General features: G+C 41.5%; 2 protein-coding genes across 5 annotated transcripts in view; both read right to left on the reverse strand.

Moving 5' to 3' along the window:
• HHAT (hedgehog acyltransferase) overlaps positions 1-25,514 on the reverse strand; it is a 569,735-nt gene that overhangs the window by 127,552 nt on the left and 416,669 nt on the right. The window lies entirely within an intron of this gene.
• Positions 1,355-25,139, reverse strand: RCOR3 (REST corepressor 3). 3 transcript variants are annotated; one of them, XM_083494450.1, is made up of 13 exons: positions 24,793-25,127; positions 23,584-23,640; positions 16,293-16,370; positions 15,351-15,392; positions 14,609-14,661; positions 13,856-14,017; positions 12,595-12,719; positions 11,098-11,176; positions 9,098-9,316; positions 8,016-8,093; positions 6,874-6,931; positions 4,666-4,904; positions 1,355-4,160 (listed from the first exon to the last, which is right to left on the reverse strand). In XM_083494450.1, the coding sequence occupies exons 1-13, from the start codon at positions 24,965-24,967 to the stop codon at positions 3,816-3,818; spliced, it is 1,710 nt and encodes a 569-aa protein (XP_083350576.1). In that variant the 5' UTR covers positions 24,968-25,127; the 3' UTR covers positions 1,355-3,815. The 3 variants fall into 3 exon arrangements, with proteins under 3 accessions (XP_083350576.1, XP_083350577.1, XP_083350575.1); XM_083494451.1 differs by lacking the exon at positions 15,351-15,392 and having other exon boundaries at positions 24,793-25,139; XM_083494449.1 differs by lacking the exon at positions 15,351-15,392 and having other exon boundaries at positions 24,664-25,114.

A 25,514-nucleotide genomic window follows, 5' to 3' on the forward strand; every position in this document is an offset into this window, starting at 1 on the left:
CATGAGACTCTTAATCTCAGGGTCGTGGGTTCAAGCCCCACGCTGGGCAATTCCTGCATTGCAGGGAGTTGGACTAGATGACCCTTGTAGTCCCTTCCAACTCTACAATTCTATCTACAGTGGTACCTCAGGTTAAGTACTTAATTAGTTCCGGAAGTCCGTTCTTAAGCTGAAGCTGTTCATAACCTGAAGCACCACTTTAGCTAATGAGGCCTCCTGCTGCCGCTGCGCCACCGGAGCACGATTTCTGTTCTCATCCTGAAGCAAAGTTCTTAATCTGAGGTACTATTTCTGGGTTAGCAGAGTCTGTAACCTGAAGCGTATGTAACCCACGGTAGTGTATGTAACCCAAGGTACCACTGTACCTTAAGAGAAAAGGTTAAAATATTTGGGGCTTTTTAGAGACCAGGTAAGAGGGGACATGATAGTATAAAATTATGGACTGTGTGGAGAAAGTGGATAGACATACTAGTACAGTGGTACCTCTGGTTACGTACTTAACTCGTTCCAGAGGTCCGTTCTTAACCTGAGGTACCACTTTAGCTAATGGGGCCTCCTGCTGCCGCTGTACAATTTCTGTTCTCATCCTGAGGTTAAGTTCCGGGTTAGCGGAGTCTGTAACCCGAAGTGTTGGTAACCCGAGGTACCACTGTAATTGAGGCCAATCAAGGAAACTGAATGTTGAAAGATTCAGGACAGACAAGAGAAAGTACTTATTCACACAGCACATAGTTGAACTATGGAATTTGCTCCACGTGGTAGTGATGGCCACCAATTTGGTGATGGCTTTAAAAGATCAGACAAATTCATGGGGAAGACCATCAATGGCTAGTAGGTGCAATGGACAGGCTTGTCTCCACTGTCCAGCAGCAGTGCCAACTGATTAGCAGTTGTTGGCAGTCACAAGTGAGAGCACTTTTGCACTCAGGTACTCCTTTGTGAGAATGATGGACTAGATGGGCCTTTGGCCTGATATCGCAGGATTCATTTGTTCTTACGCTCTGCCATTACATACGTTAACTGCATCTGTGTTAAAAGTAGTTTGTCTAGTCTCCAAGCTGCCAGCCTCTCTGAATTATGGGATCATGACTCTAAAGCTATATACAGTATGTACTGTCTCTCACATCACAATGTATAAGGCTCTAGTTCTTTCAACTAGAACTAGTTGTACTAAACTCTTGTACTAAAATGGTACTATTACCTATCAAGAATATGGTATTTCAATTTGTGAATTATTAAAAGGGTATACATTTGCAACAGCAATAAAGGGTTGCAACCCAAACCCCCTTTTCCATCCAGTCACTCGAACCCAGAAATAGTTGATATACATGTGGGCCTTTAAAACGGCCATTCATTTAAAAGTTTTTATATTTCTTTATTGTAACTGAAAAACTGTACATAAAAAGGAGCTGTAAAGTTACATTTGTCAAAACCAATGTAAGAAATATTTTCTCTGACCAACTTAAAGGGAGTGCAAACATTTTACATTTCATAAAGTGACAAAAAGTAAACCAAAATGAATAGTTTATGGTTTGTAGCAATGGTACAAAGTTAAGCTGGAGGGTTTTGTTTTTTTAAAGATAGTATGGCAAAAAAGAAAACCCTTTTCAAATGAAAAATCATATAGTTTTATTTCTAATCTTTAAAAAAATATAAATGAATTTAGAAGAGAATCACAGTATATGGGCCCTAAACATTTTAAACCATTACAAGGTACATAAAAATAGACACAGATTCCTTGGAAACTTTAATTCTTTGATTAAGCAGCAAGCATATCACTCTTCCAGGCAAAAACACTGCTTAACACAACCCCCTACCCAAAACAGGACGTGCAAGCTGTATGCACATAATCTGGAAAGCACACAATTTTTAAAAAGGACAACATTTTTGCTATGTACATATTCAGTACTACAAATGCTAAACATTTCATTACTGTGTGGAATAGCGTATGTAAAGCAATATTACACTACATACCTATCTCACCCACAAGTGCCCAGTTACAGTTTTGATAGTCTAAAATTGCCATATTTGCGGCAGCACCCAACCTGCTTTATACTGAAGTTCTAGCAACAAGAGACAAGACAAAAAGTTAGCAAAAAAGTTAGCAAAAAAAGGACAACACAGTCACTGGGAGATCTGATCTACATACTTAAATACTGAAAATGCATTGTTATAGTAGTTTGATATTAGAGTGTTATGCCAAAATGCACAATGGACAGGTTGGAAGAATTCAGAGGGTTAACATTGACCCCAGAACCAAAGTTGCAATATTGCAAAGTCCCAAGAATTCTGGCAATTGACTGTGCCGCTTTTTTCCTTTGAAAACCTAGTATTTAAAATCAAACACTGTGACTGGGAATACAGATATAATAGGAAGAAAAACCCATGGATGGGACATTTGTATTTAATATACAACAAACAAAAGAAAATTCTATTTAAATAAATTCTTCACAAAAAAAAAGAAAAAGAAAAAAAAGACACGAGAAAACAAAGTTAATGGATAAATCCCTTTAGCACCTTAATCATGATTAAGGTGTTAATCTAAAAGTTTTGACACTTGAGCTGTAAAATGCAGTATGCATAAGAGGCTGGTACAACTTTATTGTACACAGAAACCTTAAACTTTGAATGTTAAATACCACTGCTTCCGTAAGAAGTGGGGAAGTTAGCTGGGAGAGTAAAGAAGAAACACACATCTTTTCATGAAAACAGAAGACTTCAGTAGCTTAGCATTTTCTTTTTGCTTCAGAATAAGAGAATCAAATCTACATGGAGCCGCACTGTTTCCTGACTGATTCAGTAAAGCATGATTTGGTATTTGCTTTAATACCAAGTAACATGGGAAAAATACACTGGCAAGGAAAATAGATTAAGGTTGCCTGAGAAGCAATGACAGTTAAATACATTTTAAAATATTTTATTGTTTCACACTGCCCCTATATCTATGGAATTCAGGGGGGCACTCTTTGCTAACTTATTGCCAGAACTGAGATAATAGAATAAAATTTCAGATAAAAAGCAGTTCTACAAAGATTATTTAAAAAGAAGACAACTTTAGTAGCCACATGGCAGCAGAAGTTGTTACTGGTGTTAAGTTTTCCATGTAATGTAAAGTAAGATGCTGTCCCAACCACTGCCTACCACAGATTTTGCACTAGTAAGTCATACTTCTAGTATCAGAGCACATAGATAGGTTTAACCTAGTTTGTACCTTAGCTTTGCAAATCTTCAATACAACTTTTTTTTTCTGAAGAAAAGCAATTTATAAAGAAATTTAGAAAAATACAAGCCTAAGAAATGTATGAAGTCATGTTATCTGTCAAAATCTAAATGGCAGGATTGTTAGTAATGCTTCTGATCCTAACATAGGAACATGTAAAAATAATTTCCCCAATATATCAGGTTTATAGCCTGCTTCAGAGCTGAAGCTGAAACTCCTGCACTCTCCTTATGGTTTGTTTCTGTGTAGTTGAATATAAAGAATTTTTTAAAATAAATAGAGTAAAAACCAGCTGAAGTCTTAGTGCATTGAATGTCCCCCCCCAACTCTCCCCCCCCGCCCAGAAGTTAGCTGTGTAAAAAGTCTGATTTCATGGACGTGGTCTTGCTGTAACAAGCTACTGCACTGAAGTTTCTTTCATACAGTTGGCCAATCACATATTTCTGCTGTAAAGGTTTCCACCTTGCTCTTTTTGTTCAAGATTGATTCAATACTTTGGAAGGCTTGTTTCCCCCCCGCCTTTCCCCCTTCATTATCTGAGGAAAAATAGACACTGATACAATTTTGTCATTTACCATAGTTCTGCCCTATTCCTTTAGTGCAGAGGGGACTGTGATTCTGTCTGGATTCCGATAAGCGATGGTGGCTGCGGGCCGCCAGTGGAGGATAACGCTGGTCTTGGGTTTAGACGAGGAGGCATGGAATTAGCTGGGCGGATGAGTGGTGGAGGGGGCTGGTTTAGGGTTGGCCTTGGCTGAATAAACCGAGCCTGTTGCTGAAGTGGTGGAGGCTGGCGGTGGAGAGCTGGAGCAGCCGGAAGGGTTGGACGAAGTAATGGAGGAGGCTGGTTCAGAGATGTTACAGGGGTTGCTGGTGTTGGAGTAGACGCCTGGGCAGGTGGAGAAGACCCTACACACTGAGGGGTCTGTGGGATCTGGGCCTATAAACAAAGTGACACAGATATGTAATAGCAGCCATCCTGTCATATCACGCAGTTTGGGTTGTCATTGCCTCCAGAATATGGGAAGCAGAGCTAGTTCATCCATATTGGCAGCTATGAAACCCTCCTTTGAAAGCAAACATTTCTAAACAGTTCAATAGGGGAAAAGAGGTATGACATTCAGTCAAAACGAAAATGAAATAAAAAAAAGAAAAAAAGCTTAACAATTCTGCAGTATTTACATTTTCCATTATTAGCATGGTCCAAAGAAAGGTTTGGAAGGGAGGCCGGCGGCCCAGCTCTTAAAATGTTCTGCTAACGCAAGTCCCACTGAACTGAAGGGGGGACATAGTGAGTAGTTTGCTCTAAGTACCAGGAGGCAGTAAGATTCCACAGCTGGGGGTTCAGCATTCCACTTCAAGTTAAAACATAACATTTTAGGATATGAAGTTTAATGCCATTCCTGAACTCATGCTTATTTAAGATCCGGTACACAAAAACACACCTCATCTTCATCATCAGTGGTCTTTCCTGATGGCACATTAGTATTTTTTGTGTCCTCCCCTAAAGCAGAGGCATCGCCATTAGAAGCCAGCGTTCCTTGTTCTGCTTCCCACTCCTGCAATACCTCCTCTAAGTTAAACCGGCGCCTGTAGTTTACAAAGAAGTTCTTCACTTGACCAACAGTCTTGTTGCCAATTACATCAGCAATAGCTTGAAAATCTTTGCCATACTTGCGGACACCTAAAAAGGCAAAGTAAATACACCTATGAAGGTTCAAGTAAGTAAGCAGAAGTCTGTACGATGTATATATGCAGAGATTCCCTCTATGAATGAAAGATAAAGAAAAATTCTGGGGAAAAACTACAATGGAGCTTCTGTAAAGAACTTTTAACATAATGCAAAATAGTGCTATTGGTTCATTTTATTGATCCAGGTTTTAATATTGTTAAGTATCCTACTTACTACATGTAGAGAACCATGTAACTAGTTCCACATGCCCAGAAGGGCGTTACTCTTCAAACAGAAGCCTGCACGTCAAAAGACTGTTTTTGAAAAGGAGAGGACTATGAAAAGCAGTTCACAATACAGCATAGGAAACTCATATTAAATTGGATCAACAGACCATGTCCTTAGCCAAAGAGGGACTGGATCTGAGGCTGGTAACATCTAGCAAATTCTGGTTGTGATCTTATAAGTACCTGGGAATGAATCCCATTGAACATAATGGGGCCTACTCAGTAGACACGGATGAGATTGCACTACCAGTCCCTTCAAAATACTCAGTAACTGTTTACAGAATAGTGAATTTTTTGCCGTACTGGTTAAGTGGCATATAGACAAAGAAGAGTGAAAGATGTCTAAGGAAATGTTTAATTCTAATTCTAGCTACAGGAATCTTGGTAACAATTGTTTTTATTGCTCTCTGAACAGTGGGAACAGAATATATAAACACTCAGAAACATCTGAGTCTCACTACCGCTGGGAAATAGCTAACTAGGAAGTTTACAAACAGCACAATTCTATGCATGTTTATGCAGAAGTAAGTCCCAATGAATTCAATGTGGCTTAAAGCCAATTAAGTGTGTATAGGGTTCCAGCTCAAAGCAAACATTTAAACAACTGATGCCCCAATTATGTTTACTCAGGAGCAAGCCCCATTACCTTCAGCTAGTTCCAGGTAAACAGGCATAATATTTCAGCCTGAATTGGTGGGTCTGCAAGCAAGACTGATAAAATCGCATTTTCAAAATAATGAATATATGTATCCAGGAACACACAGAAAAGTCCCGACTAATAGATTCTCCCTTTCTTTTTCGGAAGTACACTTATTTTAAGAAATCCAACTGAGTCCTTCTCCTCCACACCCAAAATATGATTTGCTGTTCCTTGTTTTAACTATGGACTCAGTGAGCTAGCATTAAAATAATAAATAAAGCTATGAACGTACCTCCCAGAATCGATGGAAGTAACTGTTGTATTTTAGTAAATGGGGATGGGTGTGTGTGGTGGAATTTTAGCAATGGAAAAGCCAAAAGGAGGATTTAATGTGCCAGCACTGAATTAGGATTAATCCAGAAAGTGATTTTGCTCTTTTTTTTGTTTTCTTGCTGAAGATGCACTAAATCAAACAGCATCGAACTGTATTAAAAGTAAGAAAACCAAAGGACTAAAAGGACATTGCTAATCCAAATGTAGTAGACCTTTGCATTTTCAGATAAGAAAGCACAAAAATGTTGAAATGTGGGGAGTAGGGTCTCTTATTTTCCTAGGAGCAAAACACTGTTTTTGTTATGCATAGATTAAGCACAGTTTTGGTGGCAGAACTATCCTTACTGCTAACTAGCCTGGAATGCAAAGCATTTGCTGGACCACAGAACTGAGGGTGTGAGCTATCTAGAAGACTCTGAGAGATTAAGTTTATGGGAAAGTTCAAAATGAAATCAGCTGAGAACTTTTCAGCTATAACCAGCTTTATCTAATCTGACTTTGTATGCTAAGTGGTATTGTTCACTGTTCCTCTAGAATACTTGCCAACTTCATCTTCAAATAATTCCTGTTAGTGAGACAAAATCCCTTCCATCACATTTTAAACCTGCCATGTGATGGTGCTGGACCCATATTCTTTTAGTTGCGTATCCATCTTTTATGGTACATTCCATATCACAAAGGATTTCACTCTTTAAGGAAAACAGGAGTCAAGCGAACATACCTTGAACTGCAAGAAGTTGTTCTTCTGTTGTCCAACGGGCATTGATTTTTTGATTTGACTGTTAAGGGAGGAAAAAAGAGTAACAGAGCATATTACAAATTGTTAAGAGGCTGAAAGTATTGAGAATTTCAGCCCCAAACACTACCTTTCAACTCTGTAAGCTAGCATTCACACTCCCTAATTCAGTAGTTCTGATGTTTTCACAAGGGAGTTATCAAGAATTAGGAACTAAAAGCTGGCTTATACAGAGTCTGACCATTGGTCCATCAGCTTAGTATTCTTTGCACTTACTGGCAACAGGTATCTAGAGCTTCACAGGAGTTTCCCCGCAACCCTACCAGAAGATGCCAGTGACTGAGCTTAGGACCCTTTGCATGTATGGCATCAAGGCATGGCACGGCCTTTTACTCCTATCTGGGTAGCAGCTTCCCCAGCTTTCAATGAAGAGAACCAGTACAGTCGTACTTCAGAAGTCAAACACCTTGCGACTCAAAAGTTTTGGCTCCTGAACGCCGCAAACCCCGAAGTGAGTGTTCCGGTTTGCGAATCTTCTTTGGAACTCGAACGTCCGACATGGTTTCCGATTGGCTGCAGGAGCTTGGAAGCTGTGTCTTGGTTTCTGAACAATTTGGAAGTTGAACGGACTTCCGGAATGGATTCCGTTCGACTTTCGAGGTACGACTGTATATGTATACATGTGAAACGTATGTATGGTGTGTTCTTGTGCTAAACAGAATAAGACCATCCAAATAAAATGACATATACGTTAGGTTCCCTTGCAATTTTGGATCACAAATTAATGGAATCAGAAGCCATAGTATAATCTAGAGTAATCTTCTAAAAAAGCTGCTACACTTCAGTACATGTGCTACTGATTACAAGTCATGTTTAAGGTGTTTTGAGCATGGCACTAAAACCTGCTTTTGAAACCTTCACACCATTATTTAAATTTTTTAAAATGCATTTCAGCCAATGTAAATTTTAGATAAGCTTTCCTGACCAGTTTAAGCAAATATGTACATTTTTACAGTTGAAAATAAATATGGGATGGATTCTGTTGTTTTGAAAAGCCACATGCAACTTAGCTCCCAGCACAACAAATGCATTTCTGAACATTCATCTGTGCTTTCACAATGACTCACCTCAGGAGGTTTGAATTCTTCTATCCCACCTTCAATTTTCTGCTTAAGTGCACTGTTTACTTGTTTAGCATTCTGAACCTTGTCCAATGAACAACAGAACCAGGAATTAAAATTAGCTGACACAAATTGGTGTACACCCCCCCATACATACCCACATGTTGCCAACTCCCTGAGCAGAGGGAAAAACTTCTGAAGAGATGACATTTGCCTATTGGAGCAAAGTGTTCATCTGCTTCCACATATCAGGCACAAACATGCTCTGCACTATCGCAGTTTCAACTTCCCACATCACAGGGCTGAAGGTAGCATCCTAATCTGTTTATCCAAGGCTGAGAATCTGGGCTACATACCTCAACTGGTTGAGGTTTCTGAAAGCCAGCCATCCCACTAGTAGGTTCTGGTTATTAATGGCCAGGAAACAGGACCTCTCATCTCTCTCACACTTTCCTATCAGCTTAGCAGGCCTATGCTATTTTGTATTTATACCCCTGAGAGGCACGAGCATACAATTGTACTATTTCTGCTTTGATATTTATATAGCCAGGAAAGTATTCAGATAAAACAGTGTAAAAACTGGACTAGGCTGTACCACAACAGGCTGCCTTCCAAACCCAGCATAAAAGCACAATTGTTATTTACTAACTGTATAGAACACTTTCCCCATAGTTCAATAATTAAAATCCAATTAAGTGAAGTTCCTGGCTTGTGAACTTTAATTATATTTAACTCAACAAGTACACATCCCCAGAGTGGCTGGGGAAACCTAGCCAGATGGGTGGTGTATAAATAACAACAACAATAATAATAACAATCATCATCATCATTACATCTGTATATTATTGGGTAGACCAATATTTTTGCCAAAGTCTGAGCTTTAAGATATTTCAGAAGTGCTTTAGAAGACAGCTTAAAGAGTACCTTTTAATAAGCAATGCTACGCATACAGAGGATAAACTTAATCTACAACCTAACTATTATGTAAATATTTTCATAACTGTGTTTTCATCTACCCAACCACACAGAATGAGGAAAGAGATAAAAACCTAAAAATATGTAAGAAGCAAAGCTGATAATTGATATACCTGTCGCTTCAGTGAGATCAACTCCATATCTAGCTGCCGAAGAAGAGTGTTGGCAGCATTGGGGCTACATGAAACAGCTACCACATCTTCTTGAGTTAGATACATGCCTTTGGGAGGACGGCATTTGGAACGCTGGGAGTGGTGACGATGTTGTAAGCTCTGATACTCTCTTCTACCCAATCCTATTTTGCTGGACTGAACAGGTTGCTCATTACTTCCCTGCAATATTTTTTTGAAAAGTTAAAGAAAGTTAAACACCACACAATACCTTTTCCTTTAAGAATACCTCCTCTGTTCACCTTACAGCATCTGTAACCCTTACCAAAAGCTTCTAAATCCCACGGAAGTCTCAACACCAGTGCAAGTCAAATAAATCCACACACATTTGCATGAATTTTATTAGCAATAATGCTTTCTAGGCTTTATATTTAAATTTTATGTTTAAATTGCTCTTGTTGCCCTGAATAGCAGCAAATATCGCAAATAAACAAATGAATGGGACCTCTAACTATCCCTCAGGTCAAACTACCTCATAGTGCTCATGGGAATCCCACAACCGTTGCACATTTAATAGTGCTGTTACAATTCTCTAAAGCACGCATAACATTTTTTTCCTCTCTCCCTTGCATGTGGCTTAGCTTAATTTCTGTGTTTAACTTACTTTTCCAAATGACATTTCGTTCCACCCTTCCTCCAAGCTGCTCAGGATGGCATACACCCCCCCCCCCCATTTTAACCTAACAACCTCTGGTGACGTAACTTTTGCTGAGATATACCGTATTTTTCCATCTATAAGACGCCCCCATGTGTAATTTGGGGGACTCCAAACATCCCTCAGCACTACCCGTGTATAACACTAGCCCCAATTTTAAAACTATTTTTTGGGTTAAAAACCCTAGTCTTATACACGGAAAAATACGGTAGTGACTGGTCCAAGTTTTATGAAGGGTGTTTCATTTTGCTTTAACTATTTTTTGGAAGCAAGGGATGACTGTGGGCAGGAGGGACTTGCAACCAGGAAGGGAAATGGTTAAGACAGCACCTAGTTACATTAAATGAATTCAAGGTTCCAAAGCTGAATGGAATCATGTGCCAGGGCACTGAATGAGCTTGTTGGCATTAACCTGCCAAAAATCTTTTAAATCTTTTGCAGTGAGTTTTTTTAAAAAAATATTTCTGTAGTCACCCTCCCCCCATTTAATGGCTTTATGTTTCATTTTGTATTTCAATTGTGGGTTTTGTTTTTACTTATTTACTGTAAGCCACTCATGTTATATGGCAGTGTAATAAATAAAGCAAATAGAATCTGTGAAGAGTGGATGAGGTGCCAGAAGATTTCAGAGTGACAAATATTGTCTCCATCTTAAAGGGGGCGGCAGCAGCGTAGTGTTGGATCTGGGAGCTACAGATGATGTATGCTTGTGAAACATGGACCACTTATAAAAGCCTTCTCCAACTTCTTGAAAGATTCCATCAATGGTGTCTTGGAAAATTTTTACACATCACTTGGGAAGACAAATGAACTAATGCCAGTGTACTAGAAAAAGCAAAGATCACCAGTGTTGAAGCGATGATTCTGGTCACAAGGAGTTTGCAATCCTTTCACACAAAAATCCACTCCAGGTTTGCTTCCTTTATTTCAGAAGGCTAATTTTGCTGGTGAAAGTAGTTTTGTCGTCACTGTTGTTAAACATCTGGGGGTTGGAAGCCCTCGCCAATCTATAGCAAATCAGCCAGAGATCCACTAGACAATCCCACTCTACCTCTTGTCCACCTGGCCATAGAAGACTACAATCAAGAATGAAAATAATCTTGCCAGGCTGGAACAGTGAGCCAAAACCAACAAGATGAAATCCAAGAGAGATAAATGTAGAGCATTTAGGTGCCACAACCGAAAAGCCAGTGACTAGTACCCACTCACTGTATCTTTAAATATACATGAATATTATTCACATAGTTTATGTGAATAATATGGTTATTGCAGTTTAACTATTCATTACCTCTTTTTTAGTTTCCTTCTTGGGATCATAATCACTATCATTTCCATCCATTGGGTGAGTTTCTTCCACATCATCATCACTGAGGACACAAACAGATTAGGGAACTTGCTTCCTTTCACCTCCTCCTATATTTGATTTTACCCTTACAGCAAAGGTTGTTTTTGCAGCTATTCTGCATAATAAAAAGTCGTTACTTGAGGTCAACACGGAAGTTCATAGCAACAGGCTTAACAAACAGACTCAAATGGAATTAACTATATTTCTGTCTTTAAGCATAGCATCCACTAAACATTAATTTCCATGCTTGAATAGTACAGTATGGGAATCAGATTTAAAAGCATGAATGGCAGGAAAAGCAGTTTTAGGCAATATTCCCATACACTGAATATATAAAAACATTTCCTCCCCTTTATTTAACGCACTTAAAGTATCTGTATACCACCCTTCATAAAATCATACACTGGGTTGGCTTACAGTAAGGTAAAAAGGTAAATGAAAAGGGACCCCTGACCATTAGGTCCAGTCGTGACCGACTCTGGGGTTGCGGCACTTATCTCGCTTTATTGGCCGAGGGAGCCAGCGTACAGCTTCCGGGTCATGTGGCCAGCATGACTAAGCTGCTTCTGGCGAAACCAGAGCAGCGCATGGAAACGCCGTTTACCTTCCCGCTGGAGCGGTACCTTTTTATCTACTTGCACTTTGATGTGCTTTCGAACTGCTAGGTTGGCAGGAGCAGGGACCGAGCAACGGGAGCTTACCCCGTCACGGGGATTCGAACCGCCAACCTTCTGATCGGCAAGTCCTAGGCTCTGTGGTTTAACCCACAGAGCCACCCGCGTCCCTTTTACACTAAGATAGTTTTCTACAAAATATATTAATATTAAAACATACTTTGCATATTAAGTTACACAAATAGGTTGCATACTAGGGCTGCTGCCCTTGCTTCCTTCACTCTTCAACCTCACTTACCTCAACCCTCGCATACCCTTGACATCCCCCTCCTTTTACACCTGACCAAACCCCTTCCCTCTGTGTGTGTGTCTCAGAAAGCACTCCAAGTTATGCGCCTGACATATTTATGGTTTCATGAGAATAAGTCAGGCACAGGCAAACTCGGCCCTCCAGCTGTTTTGAGACTACAATTCCCATCATCCCTGACCACTGGTCCTGTTAGCTTGGTATGATGGGAGTTGTAGTGCCAAAACATCTGGAGGGCCGAGTTTGCCTATGCCTGGAATAAGTGTACAAATTTGACTAGTGCTATATTCCGATAATTCCCGCTATAATTCTGGGAATGCACTACAAAACAGTAAAGAGGGTATGTGGACTGTTAATGGAAGGTCTCTCCTGGATGCAGTAAATCTGCACCTGATTAGTTGTAACAAAGATGCAATACCATGGAACAACATGCCTTGCGTTAGTAACAAAAAAGCAAAAACAGAAACACAAAAGGATATAAGCAACTTGTTATTTTCAGAAAGGTGTTGTGCTGCTTACCTGTCGCCTTGATTATTTCTGTTTGCCAGCTTCCTAGCTTGGCGGTCCATTAAACTTGTCCTAGAACGAGTTTTCTTCCAGGAGTAGTAATACTTGACAAGACTTGCAATAGTCTTGTCTGGAAGCTAAAACATGCCAACACAATATGTAGGTGCTAGTTATAAATAACGTGAATGGAATATTTTGACACATTGTTTAAGTGTGTGTGTGGGGGGGAGGAGATTACGTTAAGTCAAAGGTTCAAATTCCTAAGACTCCTCCCTGCAGCACTAGGAACCCATGGTGATAGCAGAGGATTTTAAAAAGCAAACAAAAACTGTTAAGGTGTTCAAATCACCATGAATGTGAATTAAAGCTCACACTGAAAGCAAACCACTAGGCATTTGAAGCATCTAGGCTGTTACATTTCCTCATAATCATAAATGCTGATGCTCCTGAGAAATAGGTCCTACCTACCGAGAGGGAAGGGGAGACAGAACCATCTACAACTTTATTGCACTTTAAAATCTGAGTGCATGTGATTATTTATTTATAATAAATGAATAAATATTTAACAGGCTATATTTAGGCCACCCTTTAACAGTGTAATCCTGCACATGCCTACTCATAAGTAAACTCCACTGAGTTTCAGGTAAGTGGATATAGGACTGTAGTTAAATGCCTACATTTCCCCGTAAGAATAAATCAAAAGTAAATTCCTTAGCTTTAACTGGATAGTACCAACATTTTGGCTAAACTGTATCCTCTTTTAAATAATAAAGGACTTCAAAAGGATAATCTTTCTATCAAATAACACAGTAAATGACCAGTTGATCTGCAGGTCTGGCTTTGACTATTTAAGTTTAAACTGCAGAAAAAGAAAAGCAGTGCAATTCAAGGATTTATTGGGATTACTTTTCCACGTAAAAACTGGTTCTCTGGAAGGGTATTCACATGTTGGCTGAAACAAACCATACCTTTCTAAACACTAACCCTATCATATTAATTTGTCTATTAATAAAACATGTTCTATGGTAGGGGTGAATATCCTGCAGCCTGCAGCTCACCAAGAGATGTTTTGGGGACCCCCCAATTTTCAGCTGATCACTCCCATAGGTGATAGTAAAAGGTTTTTGTGGCCCCTCTGCATTCGTCCATTTTTTAAATCTGGCTATAATTTTTTTAAGTATTGCTTTTACGGGCCACTCCTGCAAGCCTCCTCCTGTGATGCCAAAAGTTTTTGTCCCAACCTCATTCCCAGGTGGTCCATGTATTACCTTACCATTTGTTGGATTCTGTGAAAGCTTTTCCCATGGAAACTGAAAGCTTGTTCAAACAGGACTTTATCCTCAACTGTCCACTCATCCGGAAAAGGAGTAAAATTTGGGAGATCTGCAAGTGACTTCTCAATGTTGTGCTTATGCCAGAACAACATGCCAAGCGCCTTTAAAGAGGAGAGAGAGAGAGAGAGAGAGAGAGAGAGAGAGAGAGAGACCTTGTTCTTATCATTATGCATCCTACTACCTCTTGCAGTGATGATGCAGAGTTGCTGATGATGCATAGATGCTCTTTTCGGTTACTCTTCCATGGTGCTCATACAGTACATCTCAAGATTCAGCATCATACTTAAAGGTGTGGAAGTGCTGGTTTAAATATATATAAAGCCCTGAACAGTCCAGGGCTGTTAGAACTGAAGGATCATCTGTCCTCATGCTCAAGTCATAGTCCAAGGCCTTACGTCTTCTTCTACCTCTGCCAGAAACATGACCTTTTTGCTGGAAGGGAAGCTTCAATGGGCCCGTCCTGATTCTCCTTTCATACACAACTTAGAACTGCTATTTTTCAGAGACCTTTTGGAGGGAATGGGGGCTAAGCTAGCCCTGTGCTTTCCATCAAGCTGTTAAAAGCTTTTTGACAATATTATTTCCAAGTTATGTAGTTTTATTACACTGAGGGTTGCTTTGGACAAAAATGTATATATAAAATCTCTTTAGAAAACTGTCTTGAATTAATTTGTTATATTTATAACACTTACCTGTTCCACATTGTAGCCATGCTTTTCCTTTGCTATTGCAATATATTCATCCACTGTAACAAAAGAATACTAGAGTTATTTATATTTGGACCTGAGGAGCAGTTTAGGATAACTGATACTAGGTGCCACACAACACTTTATGCTCCTTTCTAGAAGAGAAATGTTCAGTCTCCATTATGAATAGATTCGTCCACTTAAAATCTACAATTTGAGGTCATGTTAATAGTGACCATTATTTTTTTTCAACTTGGAAATATTCCAGAGACTCTCTAGTGGGAAGAGGGCTGTTGATCAAAGTTGCAATCATTTAGACTGCTTAAGTAAATACATTTAAACATCCGATCCATAAACAGGAGAGGCACTGCTTCAAATTTCATCATATTCAGGTGCCAGATTAGCCTCTGTGATGAGCAGGGCCTTCTCAGTTGCCTCTCCAAAGCTTTGGGACACACTTTCACAGGCTGTGTATCCTGCTCTCTAGGATCTTTCGGTCACAAATCTGTACTTTATGTAAGAAGCGTGACATAAAAAGGAGAGGCTGATGGACACGTGGCATGGCTCTTTGTTGGTGAAAATCATCCATGTTCTTGAAGCAAGACTGTAAACTTCACATTACAGGAGATGAAATCTACTTCTGATACTTCTCATGGGAGTACTATAAGAATTGTCTCTGATACTGTACGTCTAAGATTCCTGGCATCTCACTCTCTGAATTAAAACAAAAACAAAACTTTCTACTCACCAACTCCCCTTCCTCTTTCTTTGGCTCTCAACTGATACCACCCTTGAGAAAAGAAAAGTTAAGAATACTCCCTGCCAACTGAGTTGTTGTGTGGTAGGGAGAGAACTTAGGGAAGGGGGCTATATATAGTGGTACCAAAAGAATGCAAGGACTCCAAGTGGACACATGAGCCTCTGGCCAGCAGAATATTCTCTAATTACCTGATAGGGAAAGGAGGACTGACCACTGGGTAGAACTACAGAAGGATTTCAAATGCCCATATTATAGCAGCATTTGAACACATATTAATGGAGAATAGGTCTTTAAACGACTATTAGTCATGGTGGTATATGTAAGCTTCAGAATCAGAGGTATCTGGTTGACTGCAGTGGAAAGCAGGATGCTGGATTAAACAGACTCTTGGTCTGGTCAAGCGATGCTTCTCCTATGTTCAATAAGTACAGTGTGCTACAGCACACCTTTTATAGCAGATGCAGAATGTCTGCATGAACTGTAACAGTATTAATACCTCTGTCAACCTGGAAAGAGAATTCACTTGTTAAATGCGGGAACACACTTTAACACCTTGCCAGGCTGGACCATTTAACACTAGAAGTTACCAGCCGTGTCCTGAAAGTTTTAAAAAACGAGTACGAGAATATGCTTGAAAATTAAGCACATACATTACGGGCAGCATACAAGACTTTTTAAAGAAGTACTTTTAAAAAGGTGCTAAAAACAGCCAGCCAGCAAGATCTTTCAGTGGCAATTTGTCTAAATTGGGAAGGTATTAGATACGGGACATGGGAGCAGTAGTGAATGTGACTGAATTAGAACTAGAGCATCTTGGGAGCTAAAGCCTACAAGGAACTGCTTGTATGTGTAGCATTTTTATAGCATGTGATGTGATTCTTATACAAAGCAATTGACCGAACACTATTTAATGCATTCCGCAGAACTTACACTTGGCATCTGAAATACTATGATATGGAGACCACACAAGCATCCCTCCATTGTCTTTATCTGTGTATTTTGTAGCTCCTAGAAGAAAGATTAAGTTGTTCAATTTTTTTAAGAGAACACTAAATTCACAGACGGTAAAAAGCAGTCATATAAAAGTGGACGAAATATAGTCTGTTGTTCTTCACTTACGCAGAATCCCTCTGTTCTCTGAGTTTTGTAGAAATAGAACCGTTATGGTTAAGACACAATCAACGTTTCAAGTAGCACAGGCCCTAAGCTCTTTTTTGTGAACTGATGTGAGAAATATTGGGAAACAGTAGACTTTCTTCCCAAAGACAAACAACCTTGGTACAGCTAAAATAATCCTGTGCCAAGGCCAAAAGAACAGTAGAGAGGTGTCCTTGGAGATAAACATGTCAATGATGTCTAGGCAAGCAGAGTTAAGTGCACACTGAACATTAAGCATGCACATGCTGGAGCTGGCAAAGCATCTACAGTTCCTTCTTGGTGCATTAAAAACATGTACAGTTTACAGCACTGGTTAAGCCCAGTGATCCCTGCAAATGTAATTATCAATGAAACAAAATGTAACAGAAAGAACTACTTGAATCTGGGTTACAATTGCACACCTCATCCACCTTTCTGTGTGGAGCTATGGACACTACAGTGGTACCTCAGTTTACAAACTTAATCCATTCCGAAGTCCGTTCTTAAACCCAAGCTGTTCTTAAACTGAGCCGCGCTTTCCCTAATGAGGCCTCCCGCCGCCAGTGCCCTTCCACCGTTCGGATTCCTTTCTTAGACCGAGGTAAAGTTAGCAAACCGGGACACTACTTCCGGTTTTGCCGAGTTCGTAAACCGAATCGTTCGTAAACAGGACTATTCTTAAACCGAGGTACCACTGTACTGAGCGCCTTTTTGTTAGGTGGTCTTCAACTTAAGTTTTACTGCAAGCAGATCGACTGAAAACAACAAACATGACTAAGTTACTATTAATATTAATGAGCCTATTCTGAGTAAAACTTAGTTGAGTGCCACTCATTAATACAGGATCCCGCTTCACACCACTAAGTTCTGTGTAAAGTGTTTCTTGAGCAAGGAACGAGGAGGGAATCGCAAGCAGAAAAAGTGAAGCTGGAATCCAAAGGCAACTAGTCAGGTACTGTAAAAACTGCCTCTGTAAACACTGAAGTCATGTATCAAGAGAGGACCATCCACACTATCCCTAGGGAAGGACATTTTATTAGATTTTCTCATCATTAAAAGACATACTACTGTGTGGGAGAGGTTCAAATTTCTACTAGCCCCAAACCTGTGTCATCATCCGGTGGAAATAGATTTATCCAAGCAGAAATAAGAGAGCCCAGGAAGTCACACAGCAATAGGAGGAGCCAGAGCACTGCAACACACCAAACAACTGACAACAAATAGGGCACATTACTTGCAAGATGTATGGTTTGCTCCTAGTTAACAGTCATAATAGGAAGATGGACAAAGAGAAAGCTGAGAGATGCAGCACCTCAACTCTTCATCATGTACCTCCTAACAGACAGCTACAGTAGAAGCCTATGAGACTTTCCATGATAGGTAGGAAACAGCAGCTTTGAGGGGTTTTCGACACTCAAGCAGTATATAAATCATATATAGATACAGATATAAAAGCAACACTAGCATTGGGTTTTCTAGGAAATTTTCAACTGAAAAATATACTGGATTCTGAAAAATATTCAGTTTGCATTTTGGTCTCCCTCCAGATCACATCTGGTTTGATTTTACTCCTGTTTAGTAAACACACAAATCTTTGAGATGTACTCAAAGATGAAGCATTTCTTCCTTCCCAGAATGCATATATCCCAAGCATGGACCATAGAAATTAGTTTAGACACCCCCAGCACCCTAATGGAATGAAGGCATATCTCCTAGTATTTTTCAGACATAAATAAAAACGCAAGTCCCGCCTCCCCCCCAAAAAACTGCAAAAAGAGTAGGAAAGAAATTTTTATTTTGAATGTACAGTGATGGTTTAACAAATGTAATTATCAACCTAAAAAGATCAACGCTCTAAAAAAGAAGATAAATGACATTTTTGTTTCTTGGGAGTGTTTCTCCATTAATGCTACCTCAATTTAATGCTTACAGTGTACCTGATTTGTGTCATGACAATACCAGACTTAAATTATTACATTTATTATCAAAATTGGGAAGCAGAGCCTCACAGAAAGATATAATGGGTTGGTCCAAGGCCTGCTACCAATTTTCCCCTATGGAAAGCTTTTCTGAGAAATTTATTAACAAGCACGAGAGCTTAATGCCCTCAACATTTAATCAAATACCTACTTACTCTTTCTGTGATATTAAGGGGATCATTTCTTATATTTGGCAAAATTTTGCTTTGTACACAGCTTATTGCTCTGAAGCTTCCTGAGGGAAGGGCTGACAAGGACAGCATTGGTTGTTGCTGCTGCAAGATGCTCCATGTTGAAACTCCTACCCCACTCTGTTTAATGCTCCAGGGCAGAAATCACGAAATTATTATTATTGCTGTTTGTTTATGCTGGCTTGGTCCCGGGTGGCCAAGGCTTACGACGTGCCTCAGCCACACAGCTGCCAAACAACCTGCAGCCTTCCTCCCAATCTTGCAGCTGGAGGAGGGACAGGGATCTCCACACAGCTGCCAGGACGATATCTACTCACCACAGCTGAACTGGGTATGTTTAGCCTGGAAAAAAGAAGGCTTGAGAGGGGATACAATAGCCACCTTCAAATATCTAAAGAGCTGTATTACGGAAGATAAAGGAAGCTAGTTGTTTGTTTACGTAACTACTGCACAGTCGGCTTGACAATGATACCAGGAAAGGTCCTAGAACAGATAATTAAACCATCAGTCTGGAAAAGGATGCTGGGATTACTAAGACCCAGGATGGGTTTCTCAAAAACAAGTCACGAACCACATTTCTTTTTTTAATGGAGCAACAAGCTTGGTGGATGAGGGGAATGCTGTGGATGTAGTTTATCTTAATTTCAATAAGACTTTTGACAAAGCCTCCCATTGTATTCTTGAAGATAGGTTGGTAAAATGTGGGCTAGATGAGGTAAGTGTTAGGTGAATTTAAAGTTGGTTGACTGACCGAATCCAAAGAGTGCTCACTAATGGCTCTTCACCATCCTGGAAAAAAGTGATAAGTGGGATACTGCAGGTTCCGCCCTGGACCCTTTGTTGTTCAATGTCTTTATAAATGACTTAAATGAAGGAATTGAGTAAATGCTCAGCAATTTTGTAGATGACACCAAACTAGGAAGGGTAGCTAATGCTACTAATGTAGAACAGTGGTTCCCAATTAACAAAGTACTGCAGATTCCCTGTTTTTCAAAAGCCATGCAATGGACACCCTACTTTTGAACATTTTGATATCTCTATGGTAGTTTTTGTTATGTGAATGGTGTCCTGGACCCCCAGGGTGGGTTACACGGACCCCTGGGTTACACATTCCCACCAACTGGGAACCATTGCCATAGAAGAGAAATCAGGATTCAAGAGATTGGAGAGATACAAGAGATTGGAGAACTAATAAATGAATTTCAATAGGGACAAATATAAGGTTCTACAATTAGGAAGAGAACCAGTTGCACAAATATAAGATGGGGGACACCTGGATTGTCAGTAGTACATGTGAAAAAGGATCTAGAGGTCTAAGCAGACCACAAGTTTAATATGAGCCAACACTGTGAAGCAGCAGCAAAAAAGGCCAATGCTATTCTAGTCTGCATCAACAGACCTATAGTGTCCAGATCAAGTGCAGTAATACTACCACTCTATTTTTGCCTTGATCAGACCACACCTGGAGTACTGTGTCCAGTTCTGGGCAACATAATATAAGGAGGAAATTGACAAACTGGAATGTGTGCAGAGGGTAACCAAGATGATCAAGGGTCTGGAAACCAAGCCTTATGAGGAATGGTTGAGGCAGTTGGGTACATTTACCCTGGAAAAGAGGAGACTGAGAAGGGATATGAATACCATCTTCAAATATTTCAAAGGCTGTCACACAGGAGATGGAGCAAGTTTACAGTGGTACCTCGGGTTACAAACACTTTGGGTTACAGGCTCCACTAACCCTGAAGTAGTACCTCGGGTTAGGAACTTTGCCCCAGGATGAGAACAGAAATCGTGAGCCAGCAGCACAGCGGCAGCGGGAAGCCCCATTAGCTAAAGTGGTACCTCAGGTTAAGAATGGTTTCAGGTAAAGAACGGACCTCCGGAACGAATTAAGTTCGTAACCAGAGTTACCACTGTACTTTCTCCTGTTCCAGAGGCCAGGACCCAAACCAATGGCTTCAAGTTACAAGGACTAAACATCAGGAAGAAATTTCAGATGGCAAGAGCTAATTGACAGCGGAACGGACTCCCTTGGAAAATGATGGACTCTCCTTCATAGGTTTTTAAGCAGAGGTTTGATGACCACCTGTCATTTATTATTTAGTTCAGATTCCTGCATTGCAGGAAGCTGGACTAGATGATCCTTCCAACTCTCCATTCTATGATTCAAGATAGCTCTCAAGCGAGAAAATGCTGCTTTCTCCAACCTTTGTGAGCCTGCAACTTTAAAGTTTTCATTGTAACTATACACAGTTTACAGAAATGGACATGCTATTTCATTGATTTGTTCCCTCCCCTCTTCATGCAGTTTGCCTTCACATACTTTGGCAATCCTGTCATCTTGTCCATCTGACACAAATGCCAGGAGTCCTAGAGTTCACTGGAAGACAATCTTCCATTTTCCACTGCACCAAACAAAAAGATAACAGGTTACTAAAAGTCTACCATCTACTTGGTCACCCAGGGAAAGGGCCAAATTACATGTATCTTCAGTCTGATCTAGCAAGACATTCTCAGTGCAGTATTAGCCTCAAATACTAACAAATAGTAATCCATCCCAATAAATTACCTACCTACCCTTCATTACATGACTCAAGAAAAACCATGCTGCAGGAGGCAGCACAAAACAATATCCTAGCAATAGGTTTTTGAAAGACTGTGAAAAACTTTGGAGGCAATATGGTACAGCACTATTTAGGCTGCCTAAAAAGAAGTGCACAGGATGAAGGATGTAGAATAACATTCACTCTACTCTTTTGGCATGGAAAACCTTATCACATTTCTGGAAGAACAGCTGGCGAAAGACAAGGGTATTCATACAGAGAAGGAAGAAATAGCTGTCATAATCTGCTGCTGTTAACTTTCTACACAGCCAGTTCTCTCAAGTTATCAATCATTTTCCTCCAAAAAAGTTCCACAGCAGAAAGGATCAAAATTAGGTAATTATGAGCTGTGTACTTGTCACCCTGCAGCCATCATCCATCTATCTGGCGGTGCACATGACCACATATTATACCCAGGGCTTTTTTCAGCCAGAACTCACTGGAACTCAGTTCTGGCACCTCTCAGGTGGGCGCCATTGCCATTATAAGAGAACAAGGGAGGCATTCCTGGTGAGTTCCAGCAACTCTTTTTCTAGAAAAATAGCACTGATTATACCTCCCCTATATTTGTATCACTGAATGAGCCGAGAGGAACATATGTGAATAGGCCTGACGTCACCAGATTATCCAAAAGGATATGATAAACTGCAACTGGTTGCACATGAGTCACAGTAAATACTCAGTGTCCACACTTATCCACAAGACACTTACGTCTCAACAGGAAACTTGTGACCAGTCAAGAGTTAAACCCATCACAAGCAGGGTCAATATTTTACCTGCAGCAGGTCAAGAGCTGTTTCACATTAGCAACTCAGGGTATTTACTATTTACCTTAAATAGATGAAAAGAAAACACAAACAGATTCCTTATTGAGAAAGGGAACAAAAGAAATACAGTGAACTTAAAGTCATTTCGGGCTAATAGCTTCTTAAAGGATATTAAAAATGATTAATCAAGCTTAAGGTCAACAATTTATTAGCCTAGATGACATGTATACATTAGAAGAAGGTCAAGAGCCAATGTAGAATGAGTGGGTGTTCACATGTTCAACAAGACTCTCCTTAGTCTCCTCCTTCCTGCAAACCCCGCATCTGCACTAGAGACATGGGGAATCCTCAGCAGGCATAGGCAAACTCCAGCCCTCCAGATGTTTGGGACTACAATTCCCAACATCCCTGACCACTGGTCCTGTTAGCTAGGGATGATGGGAATTGTAGTCCCAAACATCTGGAGGGCTGGAGTTTGCCTATGCCTGCCTCAGAGTGACAAGAGGACCACAAGAAACTGGGGGAAGGGGGACAGAAACCCAAAGTCCTGTTGCACAAGTACATTTTGGTTCCACAAGTGAGTGGACATAACTGGATGCTGCCCAAAACCTAGAATTCTCAGGAGTCATTTATTTTTCAGACCAGTATTGATGCTGTAAAACCACACATTTATGATCAACAAAGGCCTCCACTATGACTCAAATGAGCATTTCTAAAAGGGGAAAAGAAATAGTTCGCTTCCCCCTTAAAAGCCATATAGTTAGCATGTTGTAAAACATCAAGGGCCAGAAAACTGGAATGGCTACTGATGTAAACTTAAACCTCAAGAGAAGGGAATCACTCTAGTAGCAGGAATCAACAGACATATGGGTACAGGTCTAAAGAACAAGAGAGTTGACAGTGCTTCCTTGTGGCCAAAGCAAGGAATGAGAATGTGTGTGTTACAATAATATAAATCCTCTTCTTTGTCCATGCAAATTAAAACAGACTTAAATTAGTGTGAACGAGTACAAGTTTGCCTGTACATTGACACATGGTTCACCAAAGCAATGGGTACAATCTACAATCAGATTCTACAATCCTATAAACTTCAGTATCGGCCCCTTTTAATTACAATGAAAAATCCACACTATATAAATTACTACGATAAGCAATATTGCTCCCAAACTACTATAGATTCAATATGGGCTGTTTAAAAAGCAAAACATTTTTTTTTACACCCCCTCATTTCCTTCCTATAAGGTAATAGCCACCCTCCACTCCCATATATGAGGCCTGTTCACTTCAGCTTGCACAGAGCAAATGCTGGCCCCGTGAAGCTTCATTGACCACAAACAAGCAGCACAAAGCTTGGGAGAGCAAAGAAAATCCCATACCTTTAACCTTCACAAATGCAAGTCACACATACACATGCACACAATATTCAACTGAATGCACACCTATTCAGTCTCCCTCCAACAACCATGCAATAAAACCCCATTTTCGAAAGAGCAAATGATACCAGGTTACAAACATTTTTATTTTTTTTAAAAAAGAGTATTTACCAGGATCAAAGTCAGGAATGCGAGCTTGATAGTCTGCTCCGACCCTCATTCCTACATCTGCAATGGAAGAAAAAATAAATGCATCACTTAGAGGGGCGGTGGGGGAAAGACGCTGTTCTCTTCAGTCATGAAGTGTGATCTTTAAACAATATAGATTGTGATCTAGAAGCATCACAAGCAAGCCAATCCAAGACCACCACTGCAGCCAAACCTTGTTATTTTGATAGCCTCAAACCCTTCACCCTTTGAACAAGTGTGGAGAGAGAGAAAGAAATGGGGGGGTGGGGTGCAGATCACCCACCACCATTACTACTACCTCACACCGGAAAAAGAAAACCCTACTTCCTTTTAACACTCTAGGTAGGCAATAATTTCCAAAAGGTGAATAATTATTTTTAAAATTGTTCTTTTTTTAAAACAAAACAAAACACCCATACGTTTTGACACAAACATCCCCTCCACTTTTTTTTATTGTGCAAATACTGCAAGGTGTTGGCCCGATTGTATGCATCAGCTGTGCATCTCTAACCCACTCAAGGTACAAATAGTGAAGATTATAAGGCGGTGCACATAAAATAGACCAGCATGCCGGCAATCCCTTCATAATTCGTCCTCGTTTGAAAGGCTTACACTACTAAATCTGTACCATAGTGTACACACAAAACACGCCCGCACGCACCTAAAGAGCAACGCAACGCCGCGCCCGAGGTGCGGCTGCATTACACGCGTGTCCATTGTGAAAATGCACACCCACTCTCAACGGGATACGGACGGATGGAGGGATGGATGGATGGAGAAGCGGACAGGCTGGCGCGCGCGCCCGCACACACACATTGCGCACGCCCACGGGGAGGCAGGGAGAGCGCGCCCTCGCGCGCACACACATATACCCACAGCAGAAAGACACACACACATACTTGCACTTTTTACCCTCACTCACTCGAGCCCTCCACGCGCGCGCTTCAACCCGCCACTCGCTTTGCACGAACGCGAGGGCGCGTTCACACATACACACCCCGCGCACACACACCCCGGCACACACACACACACACACAAACACAAACATATATTTATATATACAGGCTCCGTGGTGCAGCCGCCATGCAGCCAAGCCAGTGCGCAGTGGCGAAGCGACCAGGCCCAACTCGAGTCTAGTCTCGGAGGGAAGGGGCTGGTGGCTTGTTGGTGGAGGGAGGCTGAAGCTCGCACCGTGCTCGTCTCCGCTGTCGCCGCCGCCGCCGCCTCCTCCTCCTCCGCTCTCCGCCTCAGAAAAGTGCCCGTTGGAACCGGGGCTGCCTCCGCCGCCGTTCTTGGTGCCGTTGGGGGCCCCCCTACTCTTGCCGCCCCCCAGGAGCTCGGCTCCTTTCTCCATCATGCCCGGCATGACGGCTGCCGAGGCGAGGGGGCGGCGGGCGGTGGCAGCGGCTGCCGAAGGGGGGGAAAGTTAATATGGAGCCGCCATGTTGGTGCCCCTTTCCCCCGCCCCCCCGCGGCTCAGGCCGCCGCGGCGCCGGCGCCTCCTCCCTTCCCTTCTCTCTCTCTCCCTCTCGCCGTCCCCCCCTCCCCACCCCGCTTCGGCTCGCCTCCTCCGCCCACGGGTCGGGGATCCCTCCGCGGCGGCCCAGCCGGATCTAGCCTCGCGCGCTGGAAGCTTGAGGAGAGAGAGGGCGAAGGCGGGACGGAGGTGCCTGTCGTCTGCCGCGCGCCGCGCCTCGGAAGGCCGGGGCCTCGCCTCTGAGGGGAGAGGACGGGCCGAAGCGCGGGGCTTACGGGGGGCGGCTATAAGGGTAGGGGGTGGGACGCCTAGTCGGCGTCGGGGCTTTGAGGCCTGCTTCCCCTCAACCGGGAGAAGGGACGAGAGCCGCCGAGCTCAAGCTTCCAGACTCGGATAAGATCCTCCCCGCGTGTCAGTCGCGGTTCCTACACGTGAA

This window comes from Podarcis liolepis (assembly GCF_965112155.1).
Source record: "Podarcis liolepis genome assembly, chromosome: 3".
Lineage (NCBI taxonomy): Eukaryota > Metazoa > Chordata > Lepidosauria > Squamata > Lacertidae > Podarcis > Podarcis liolepis.